The following is a 12,014-nucleotide window of genomic DNA, read 5'->3' on the forward strand; positions in this document are numbered from 1 at the left end:
CCACAGGTATCTCGCCTCGAATCACCGGGCCTTGGTGCTTCCTGTTTGATCCGTGCATGTGTAAGTGTGTGCAATATTGGATTGCAATAAAATAAAAGTAGCTGCCTATAATGTCTTACTGTGTAAGTTACTGATGTTGGTGCAATCAAGATGACATTAAATATATTCTAATGACATTCATTTTAAGAACCACATACAAGTTCACTATCACAAAGCCTTAATAAAAAAATTCCATCACGCGGACCTCACTTTTAAAATAAAGACTACAGAAGGCAATGTTTCTGTAAATAGTATTTTTTTTTTATAGAAAAAAGCATTAAGAAAAAAATGCTTTTCTTTCAATATAATTTATGAATAAATTGCCATTAAACATCAAATCCCTCCAATGGTGACATCATTGGAGGTGTATGATGTCACCAGTGTAATTAACATAAAACCACAATGATATACTAGATGGAAAAAAAAACTATACTTAGTGTACATTTTGTCTAGGCCTACTGGAGGCCAATTAACAGCATGGGTTGCGTGTATAAACACATACACAGTTTGAATTACATTGACTTTATCACAAATATTTGCGCTACATGTTACATTAAATGTGCTCAGTCTTATAGTGTCACGTGTGGGAACTGAATGCCAGTCTCCAGCATGTTCTTGCGTATCCACCGATTGGCTCGTGCATTCAGCTCTGGCGTGAAGTAGCCATCATTACCGCCCACTTTGCCTGCCAATAAATACAACGATAAAACAGTGCACAACCTGTTAGTTAGAGCACTGTTCACATCCATACATCACTCATTTTGAATCTCAATAACAGCTGCCCTATTGCTTGACACGTAACTTTTTCCTTTATTATGTTCACAGTAGAGTTTAATCTTTTATTTACTACAATCCTGATTTACATTTCCTACATGTTCTTTATTTTCTGAGATTCAAAATATGTTACATAATTTTTTTTGTATATGCAAATCCTGTTTTTTTTTCCCATTCAAATTGAACATCAAATAATTCACAAATTAGAATATTATTCTAATTGTATTTAAACATACAGTGAACAAACACACACAAGCCCCCCCCTGCATCACCACATTTTACAAGTGATATTTGAAATCTACATAAAATTCTGAGTAAGTATGGTGAATTTCACGATTCTACATTAATAACTGTTATCACAAAAATAATTTCAAGCAAGATGTGTCACTCGACTTTGGTTGCTGATAAAAAAAATTACGCCAAACACAGGAAATCTTTGAATCTTTGAAGGGCCTTAAATTTCAAACTAGAGCCAATATTCCAAAAATGAAAAATATGGGTTCTTATATTTGTCTGAAGATACCATGTACCAAATTTGAGATGGTGGGGTGGACACCCCTGGATGATCTGGCATGGAATGACCCTGTTGTAATAAAAGCAACTATGTTGCATAATATTTAGCAACAAGAAATTTAGTTGCCTTTTTTTTATAAATCAGTTGTATTTCTAGCATAAGTAAGTCCCTTCTTCAGACGGAAAGGAAACAATCCTATGTTACGTACCGTTACGTATGAATCCTTGCTCCCCCTGCCTGACCAGGCCACGGATCTCGAAGACGGCTGTCACAGACGGGTTGTTGCGGAAGTTGTCGATGTGGAGGTGGTTTGCCAGCTGTGCCACCAGCCGTGGGCTGAGTCGCTTGCCCAGGAAGTCGGACACCTTCGCGATGCTGCCTTCCATGTCCTGTGCAGTCAGCGCTGCTTGGCATTACTTGCTCCCCTCTGAAGCTCGTGGCTTTAATGGAGTTATCTTTATGTTAGTGAATTCAAGTGCTTTAGTTGTAATCATTTTACAATTTACAGCAACTTTGGCAAAAATTAATTCTCTTAAATGCACTTTTTATTCCAGTAAGTATTGCAATGAGTGTGGCATGTCACATGGTATATTATATATATATATATATATATATATATATATATATATATATATATATATATATATATATATATATATATATATATATATATATATATATATATATATATATATATATATATATATATATATATAGAGAGAGAGAGAGAGAGAGAGAGTCACAGATAAGGCTTCAGTTCTAAAGCCCCTTCTGACTTCACTGACATGGTATTCTAATCATTTGTAAATGTATAAATGTGTTCAGACGGCTCACCTTACTGATGTCTTCGTAAAAGAGGAACAACATGTTGGGATGGTTTCTGTTCTCCCACGCCTCGGCCAAGTGAGTCCAGTACGGACAGCCAATCACTGCACATCGCAACACCGCTCTGGTTAGACAGCTGGAGGTTGCAGCATGAGGTTGATTTTAACATTCTCAGAGATCAAACCATCTAATACGAGAAGAGTACCATATTTACTTGCTCGCAGAAGAGTCGCCCCTGCGTGTGGGTCGCAGCTATAATTTGGGTCATAAAAATCCCAACTTTTTTCGCCGGAAAGGGTCGCCTTCGAATATGAGTTGCATCATACATATGTCTACGGTAGTGTATAAGTGAAGTCTTTGTTCCCTGTCTCAGCTTATTGGTGCGTAATAAATACGGCCCTGGTGTTAACTCTGGGTCATTATCTTACATCTGTACTACTTTATTACTGTAGAAGGAAGAGAGGGCCTCTCCCCTACTGCTTTACGACCCCTCTAAATAACAAAAATACACCCCTGCATCCCTTCCCGGCTATTGTATTTTTTTTTTAAAAACAAGTCCTTTTCCAGAATAGAAAAAAAAAAAGGCAGCTGTCAGTTTCTTTTATAAAAATTAGCACGCATGTTACCGTTAGAAAGAAATTTGTGTGCGAGCTGAAGGAAAGTAAGAAGCCGGGCTTTGAAGTGCGGCTTTCAAAGCACCAACGATGGCTGCAGTTTTGAACGCAAAGAAATCTCACGCAAAAAAAAAAAAAACCAATTATGTTAGATCACAGTTTGGAAGCAGACACGTGGAGATGGCCGGACAGTGCACGTGGCAGCGGCAACTCACGGAGGTCTTGCTGGAAGTACTCCCAGTAGGCGGGGAAGTCTCCCTGGTAGCCCTGCACGGTCAGCAGCCTGTTGTGGTGGTAGTAGGACACTGCCACGTCTTTGGGGTTGCGAGCCACGTACAGCACCTTGCAGGTGTCGAGCAGCGCGGGGGGTAGCAGGCTGCCAACCACCACCAGCACTCGCATCACGTCGCACGTCGCTCCCTTTCGTCACTTCACCAGTTCTCTACCCCCAACACATAGTTAATTACTGAATGTGGTTTCGCATCTAGAACGAATTTCTGCAGCTACTTATTAATTCATTTTTTTAAGTTGAAATTTACCTTGAGAACTGTGAGACGAAACTACATTAACTCATTAAATTTAACACACAGCAGCACATTGTTCAGTGTATGGTGTCTCTGGCAGTATCAAAAGGGGCTTATCCAACGAAGGCGGATTGTTTAAGTTACACATCTACAAGTTACAAGTAACAAGGGTTCCACAAATAATTGTTACAGGTGTAAGAATAAAAAGTTCGCATCTGTTTTTTTGTGCACCATCTGTTTTTTTGTGCCATAATTTAAAAAAAATGTATTGTGATTAAAGTTATAATTATCTTTTAAAATTAATTTTAATATGTGAGCAAGTTGGCATCTAATCTTATCTGATATATTCACGAAGCAAGAGAAATCAAATGCTTTGCCAGCTATCCCGAAAAACATTCAACACATTATGGCAGACTTTGAAGAAAAACACAACAATAACATTATTATAAAATGAATTATATAGTAATATTTTTATCTTACACTTTTACACTTGTACATAACTTAAACTAAAATTACAATGCACTATTATGAATAAGAATGTGGATTAATTTCAAAAGGATTTTATAATATACAATACAAATATATCTATTTTTTTGCATAAAATTCCTAGCCTTGCTAAGAATGCACGCCAGGACAGAACAGCACTCACAAGTGTTCCCAGCCAGTGGATAGATACACACAGCTTCAGTTTTGCTGGTAGTTTTATTTCTACTTGTGGGATGATTCCAGATTGACCACATTTATTTGAAATTTTTTAAACTTGTAATTCACACGTGTTTTCAATACTCTTCATCTAGTTAATGGATTAAAATATTAATTTCCTACATCAGAAGACATATTCCAAATATAGTATGTGCCGGAAATTAGGCATTTCGACACGATTTGTTTTAAATTTTTATTATAATTTTAAATTATTTTTGGAAATTTTATTTGCTCTATAATTTGGTTACTAAAGGGCGATTTACACTTTGTTAGTCTGGTGTACTCCCCTAAGTTAAACTTTGTGCCAGTAGTCTGAAGCACCTTTCCCAGAGATGTATCTGATATTTTGCAGATCTAATCCTTTGTTGGCAGCTCGCTTAAAATTTCCCTCACTTACAGGCACGTCCCAGTCCTGTAACGTTACTTCACTTCATGACTAAAACCGCCTACAGCAGCTCTGGACGAGCTGTTACCATTTCTCAGAGGCAAGCTGACCATAGCCTTTACTGTCACGAATACGTATTAGGTTCACTCCCCTAGAAGCACGTCATGGACGCTTGTTCCCAGCGTCGTTACGTTTTCCCCCCCTCTTGAGTTCTAAGAATTCGCCTAAGGACAATGACCGGTCATACACCCCAGCAGACAGCGACCGTCTCCAAGGACGCCTCGCATAAAAAATGTGTGTGCCAAGATGGACCACCCCACGACACCTAGCGGCAAATTCGCGAACCTCCCAGCCAACTTATCCAGTAGGCCGCCAGAGTGTAGCACTAGACTGCGCCCTTTAACCCTTGGTTTAAGCAGACGCCTTGGGCGAGTCGATTCTTTTTTATTTCAGACACCTCTCAACAGGTAGCGCTAAAGTCGGCCAGTGCTACCAACTTCGAGACTTAAGTCAGAGTTTTTTGATGACGCCCTGTCGGGGAACTTCGGGACCTTTCGGTCCGGACTCCCAGCCCCCTCCCCTCCACTTTTGATTCAAGATTTACTTTTAATTACGAGACGCGGTTCTCCGCGGGACACTTCGCGCCGCGACTGCAGACGGTCCGTTTGATTATCGGCGAGTCGACGAGACACTGCAAGACTTCCGTCCGGCCGCAACTGACTATGTAGTTGCCTAAATAAGGGATGCTATCCCTATAATCTTTTCAAGTAGTTTAGTCCGTCTGCGTAGTACAAAATGTAATAGTTAATTTTTTTCTTGTAAATTTTTTTTGAAATGAAGAAATCAACCGCGCCCAGCCGCGTAATCGCGGGATCCAGTTCCTGGCAGGCGACGCATCAGTAAACAGAAGCCAACTCCCCTGTCTGACAGGGTCCGAGAGCCGGACACCGAATTGGCATTTTCATCTCCCTTCCACAACAGGACACAAGCGCCCTGGCATCATGTACCCGCGTGATCTCCGGGAAACGAAGCCCCGACCTCCGGTGCTTCTGTATCTTTTGACCCTTTTTTGAACTTTCTTTAAATTACGTCGTCAGATGCAGTTAATTAGATAAACATAATTTATGGACTTTAAGTATATAACCTGGGATCATTTAAACATATTTGTATTTTTTTTATTGGATTATGTATTTTTAGTAAATGAAACTTTTGATAATTCCATGTACGGCCGGCCGACAATTTTTTTTTTAATATACCTGAGAGCTGTTTAAGAATGTAATTAATATTGTGCGTTAATATTTTCTTGTATCTGTTATAAGTTTCCTCAGTATGGAGTAATTATATTTCAGACGGAATCACACATTGTTTTTTTTTGTTCATTTCTAATAAACTGGTGAAACCTAAAGATCCACCTAGCAAGGCAAAGATGGTAATCAGACCGTGGTTTGCTGCTACAAAAATAATAGCAGTTAGCATCTTTTGAACCTTGCTACAAGTATAAATACGTCAAGAAATGATAACTACAATATAATTAACTACTCCACAAACTTTTTACCTACCGCCATAGTTAGGTTCAATTGTAATTACATTTTACAAGTTTATGTAACACACTTGTACTTTTTCTTCCAAAAAATTGTATACGTTTATAGAACTTGTACAAATTCGCTGGGATTTACAAGTGCTTACTTGTACATTTTTGTAACATTTTTTTTATTATTTTACAACTTAAAGAATAATTCTCTTGTAACTAGTGCTTTTGAGGAATTGGCATCTGATAGAATCATAAAGTGCTACAAACGAGGCACTTTTTTTTGACAGCTAACTTTATCAACATTGTTTGGTTTGGCAGCTGTGTACTCTTTCTGAGAAAAAATACCGGTAAACGTCGGGACTTGCCTGGTTCTTTGGGCGGGAGGGGAGGAAGTTGTTTAATTTAGTTGGTGAAATAATTCATTTGAAATAACAGCTTAAAGTCTTACATTCGATTCTATTAAAGTACACTTAATTCGTTATAAATGGGATATTTCGATTTTTTTTTTCATGTAGTTTTATTTCATGTTATTTATTTAATTACATTTGTGTACAAATCATTTAATCTGTATTGTATTAAGTGATTATGTAGGTTATGTTAGGTTTACGATTCATTTCTGTGTGTGTGGATGTATTTCATTTCCGTTTGTATCATCGAGCAGCGTGGTAAAGACAGCGTGTGTTCCGAGGCACCGGCGCGGTGCGCGGCTCACCTGAGGGGCAGGTGGGTCTTGAAGTGGCGCGGGGAGTCCCGGAGCGCGGCCAGCTTGTAGCCGGGCGTGTCCCACTCGTCCAGCAGCGCCGCGCACGCCCGTGCGTCGTCCGTGTTCTGGGCCAGCACCTCCCTCTTCACCTCCCTGTCCAGCAAGCAGCTGAACCTGCGGTCACGCGCCGGGCGTCGCCCACTCGGACAGGATGAGTTCATTCATGTAATTCACAGGAAACCTCACGAATAATGCAATACACGCAGATCATGTTTACAGTTACGGCCACAGTAATGTTGAGTCTCATTAAATGTATTTTTTTTGACGTGATAACGTCTTGTAAATCGACGAACGCCGGCTGCACGCACGAAAAATAGTCACGTTCCGCCTGAGCCGAGCGTGCAATAATCGGCCACCCACCGTGCGAGAAAATCTTCTATAATATCAAACAGGTTAAGGCGGGATTTTTTAACTAATTGTTCGTGATTATATTTAAACCAAACTATTTAAATTAAATTTGCAAAAACTGTAAATAATATTTGAAAATTAAAAAGTATGCAATTTTTAATCAATGTTTTCTGATGACGTTACCACGTAAAATTATCGTCCGTAAACCGACTTTACAGACAACCCCCTTTTTTTTTTCTGGGAGAGGCGAGAGAGGAGATTTGAAAAGTTATTCACTAAAAAATAAAGAGCAGGCCACACAAAAGTTTTACTCTCTAGCCCTTAGATTCTCTGGATGGCCCTGGATGTTGCGACACATCAGTAACAACGCAGCACACCCAGGGCTGTGGAACTTCGAGCACACATTTATGCAAGTCAAAGACAGGCTCAAGTATAGTTTTATAATGCACATTGGTTTACATGAAGGATTCAAGCCTCTTGTTAAACCCATACATTAAACTGAATTGTGATTTGAGTGGATGACAGAGGTTTGGCATAACTAAAACTGTTGCCTCGCCAATCCGCACGGCGTGCCTTAGACAGCATGGCCACGGGAAACAATGAGGAATGTTGAAGAACTGTGAGATGATTGTCATTTTCAATTATTCTAGGATCTTCCTCAGTGAAGCTCGCACATCATCCTGGGCGCTGCAGTCTGTTAACTGCGCTCTGTGAATGCTCGCATGCGAGCGTGGTAGCACACAGTCAGGTGCGGCCAAGTGCTGGGGTCGCAGGCAGGGCCTGGATAAACCCAACACTTCGGGGGCGTGACTCACTCCAAGAAGGGGCACCGTTCCCCGAGGGGGACTCTCCTGGCCGTGTCGAAGTCCAGGTCGTGGTCCACCAGCCACGCCAGCTCCTGAGTGCAGGTAGTCCCTGGAACACGCACGGGGCTGTGTCACTGCCGACGAGATGGCCCGCGTGTGTCACAACAGTACAGTTGCAGAGCTGCCGGGGGACCAGACGACGCAGCACGCACCCGAGCGAGGGAAGGTGACGACCCACACGTCGTCGGGACGCAGGGGCAGGGCGCGGTAGCCGGCCGCCTGGCGCTCGTACTTGCTGGGCAGGAGCCACCGGGCCGGCCCCACCTGCACGAACCCCGTGCGCTCCCCGGAGAAGTCCCGCAGCAGGCGACGCCCCAGTCCCTCCTCCACCGCGCGCACCTCGTAGGGGAAACTCATGGTCGTGTTGCCTGCTGTGGCCTGGCCTCCGCTGTCTTCGCTACAGGGTCGTGCTGATCTGAACTAATACCACGGCCTCATTTAGCCTACGCTAATCACGAGAAGCAGTTTATGGCACTGAGAACAGAACTGAGAACATGGTAGGAGGCCTGTCTTGTCAAAACACGAGTAGCTAGTACCCCGCAGATACATGACAAAGTTGTGCACACAAAACTGCTTCAGGAATTTACTATATTTAATACAAGAGCTAAAACATAAAATGAGAAAAAGTTAGAAAAAAAATCAATATAGTACCTATTTATTTTATACAAAAATATTTTTCCCGATCCCTTTCAGGTGCCAACAAATGTTGTGTAACTAGTTAGCCTTTTGTGTGCAGATGCTTAGTTGACTAGTAGGTTTGGACAGAACAAGGTTTGCTACAAAGATTGTTCTTGTTTGATTACCTATATAAATTCTACAGTTGTGAAGTAGTTTGAGTAAAACCAATTTCATTAATGGCCAAGTGCCAATTTTATGATTTCTTTAAGGTTCGTACAGATGAGGTTTTGCAGAGCTGAGAAGCCAAGATCAAACTTGATCATACATTAATTATTACTGACGGTACTTCACAAAGACAGAGATTATCTGCATCAAAATGCTGACATCCTTCCCGCCTTTCACGGCATCACAAAGGCAGAGTTCTCTGAATGCGGGAGTGAAGGTATAGGAGCTATCTCTGGGTCAAGGTCACCATGCCTCAGGTGTTTAATGAGGACAAGATGTTGGGCAACAGCCAGGCTTGACGCAACTGCTTCCTGAGTGAAAGGTCGCTGCCCTCTGGTGAAAGTTGCCAGCCAACATAAAAAAAAAAAAGCAAGCTCTATAGTTCAACCAAAAAAGCTTTTCACAAGATTGTGAATGAGGAATGATCTGCTGACTACCACAAATTAAAACTTTGGTTAGAAGTAGGTAGGTCATGGTAAACAATTAAGCCATGTGTATTAAGTTAAATGTTTACTCAATTTTTTTACACATTGGTAGCTGCTTAGAGAAATACATTAAAAATATTATTCAGATACATGTGCAAATAAGAGAGAAAGAAATTTAGTTTTTAGTTTATGTTTCATACATAAAGAAAACAGATTTTTATTTTATTTTAAGTTAGCTTTTGAGCCAGGCTTATTTGCCTCTGGTCCTTACTGACACAGATATCCAAATTTTAGAGGTATAGTCTGTCTCCTGCAACTTGTCTCAAACTGAAAATTCTCAAAAGTATTCAGTACATATCCTTCTGGCACTATTCTGTCAACAATATGAGCCAAGTTAAATGGCTCAGACTACATGAATGAGTGTGTGTGCAGTCATGTGCACATACACTTACATTTGTTTGGTTCTGTGCAAAAACTATAAAAGGTTTGTGTGTGTGTAGTAAAATAATTAAATTAAATTGTATATCCCATAAGAGCCAAAAAAAATTGCTAACTACAGAAATATCCAACAAAATTTTCAACTACTGCCTACTTTAAAAGTATACGAATATATTAGCAACTCTCCAAGCAAAAATTTTTTTTTTAAATATTACATGTTTATACTTGTTTCTCCTGCCTTTCAAAGACGCAGTCATGTGGCCTAAATACTTAATGACCATTAAATAAGAAAATTCGTACATCACACATTGCTGTAAGCTGTAAGGTATTAGATACCAGCAAGTCACAGCCTGCGAGACTCACCTCGGTCGCCGCTGACAGGGAACTGGCGGACAGCCCTGGGGACAGCGCGGAGGCGAGGCCCGGGGGCAGGCACCACGCGGGTGGCAGGACGCACACTTTCACTGCCAGGCCTCAGTGTCGGCAGACAGGAGTCACAACCCAACCACCTACCCACACTTTCTCCCTCTGAGCTGCGTCTGCTGTCAGCCCCGGGCGGTGTGCTTTAGCACGAAACAGTCTTATTTACTAAAAATAATCTTCACCAAAACTGCTGAAACTAAAGAGGAGTCGCATTATGCCACTGGGAACAGCTTTGTTGGAAAACTACACGCTTTGCCTGTAAACTACGTCCCTTACGCCACTTTAGTCCGGGCCTTCCTGAACCTCTGCACTGCTGACAGATGAGAAAAGCTGGATGAGGGAGAGGCTGCGAATGGAGTTTGTCACTGGGCTCTTTTTGCTTTTCTTCCCTGTGGCTTCTAGGGAAGGGCCTCTCTCCTCCTACACAGCCCCTCAGACGACCAACCTGCATCACCACATTCTGTGCTTTCCAACGATAGCTTCTGAATACAATCAAACAATGCCTTTTCATTTTATAACTGCAGCTTGGTGTTTACAAAGAGGCCGTGAAAACCACTCTACTGACGAAAGTGGCATTAGAAAAGGTCTATTAAATATTAAATAAATTTACTAATTTAAATAATTTTTTATTGCTATGTATTTAAATTGCTTTTAACACTCAGAAAAGTCTTTTCCATAAAGTCGTAATCCAAAAGTTTCGAGAGACACATATTCAGGGTCACATTATTTTTTGGGTAACTACAGTAAATCATTTGTTTGCATAAAGTAACTTTTCAAACTGATTGAACGTACACTTGTAAAAACTGAGCAAAATCCACTAAAAAAAATTGGGTGATACAATCATTGTTCTAATACATATGAAAATTATTTTTTGTAAAAATCTATATATTGCCATACACATCAGAAATGCATATGATCAATGAGATCCTTACTACTTATTGCTGGAGGTGTCCAAGGCAATCCTGAACACACACTACCAATTGAATGTGGAGTCTAGTTTCCTAATGAGTTATCTAAGTGAGGCAGTGAGAAACGTGAGAAACGCTGACACTGTCTAAAGCTCAACTGCCTTGCTGCCCAAAGATGCTGATCCAACCAGCATAGTGTTGCCACCGCACAAAAATGTTTTCTTTCCATGCGTGTATTTCTCCAAGAGTTTTCTGCGGGAACGGTACATTTTACGCTTCAGTAAGTTGCCTAGTGGCCTTTTTTCTTCTTCTGGTCACGTAAATTTTTAGAAGACTAATGTAGTAAAGTGGGATTTAACACAGTAATTCCGAACCATTACACCCACGTTATCAGCTAAAGTATTTTACTGAGAAAAGAGTCCCGCAGATCGATAAAAATAAGATTAGAACTGACAGCATACCCAAAAGAACAAATATGTGGCCATAATAATCAAAACCCTGCGAGGGCGTTAAAAGTTGACAGTTTTCAGATCGGAGGGTGGTAAAACGGCATGCCAGCTCTGTGATTAGTTTCGTTCAGAATTTTTGGAATACCCAGCACATGGACGTATGAGTGCACAGCAATAAAGTGGAACTTTTGCTGGGCGCAGTCTCGCCAGCCAATCAGAGCAAGCCTTGAGATGGTGTGATGTGTCTTTCCAGACTTTTAGAGAGAACCATTTTTTCTGTACTTTCCCTATATGGTCAGGTACTGAATTCTGTGTTGTGATTGGTTAGTTGGCCCACGGGGTAGCCTCACTTGTAAAATAAGGTAACTGCATGGTGCGAGTCAGTTGTCGTCCGATCATCCAACGTGCAGCTGCATCGTCGGCAGCTCGTAGGAAATGTAGTTATGAAATATTACTTGAAAAACGAACATGAAAATCATTCAATATAAAGAAAACTTTAAAGTGTTCAAAATGTATTTGTTATTGTTCTGGGTTGTGTTGCCGGGACAACCTGGAATGTAACATTTTATACAGAGCCAAGATGTTACACATCAATAAACACCTAATGTGCTTGCATGCAGAATTTTTATCCAGATTGCAAAGG

General features: G+C 40.8%; 1 protein-coding gene across 2 annotated transcripts; it reads right to left on the reverse strand.

Moving 5' to 3' along the window:
• Nucleotides 1-373: 373 nt before the first annotated feature.
• On the reverse strand, nt 374-11,978 carry LOC134532582 (sulfotransferase 1C4-like). Of its 2 annotated transcripts, none has more exons than XM_063369130.1 (8): nt 9,955-11,978; nt 8,038-8,300; nt 7,835-7,934; nt 6,621-6,785; nt 2,982-3,142; nt 2,162-2,256; nt 1,536-1,716; nt 374-724 (listed from the first exon to the last, which is right to left on the reverse strand). In XM_063369130.1, exons 2-8 carry the CDS (start codon nt 8,240-8,242, stop codon nt 609-611), a joined length of 1,023 nt encoding a protein of 340 aa, XP_063225200.1. In that variant the 5' UTR covers nt 8,243-8,300; nt 9,955-11,978; the 3' UTR covers nt 374-608. The 2 variants fall into 2 exon arrangements, with proteins under 2 accessions (XP_063225200.1, XP_063225199.1); XM_063369129.1 differs by having other exon boundaries at nt 8,038-8,305.
• Nucleotides 11,979-12,014: the final 36 nt, after the last annotated feature.

Source organism: Bacillus rossius, chromosome 6 (genome assembly GCF_032445375.1).
Source record: "Bacillus rossius redtenbacheri isolate Brsri chromosome 6, Brsri_v3, whole genome shotgun sequence".
NCBI classification, from domain to species: Eukaryota; Metazoa; Arthropoda; class Insecta; order Phasmatodea; family Bacillidae; genus Bacillus; species Bacillus rossius.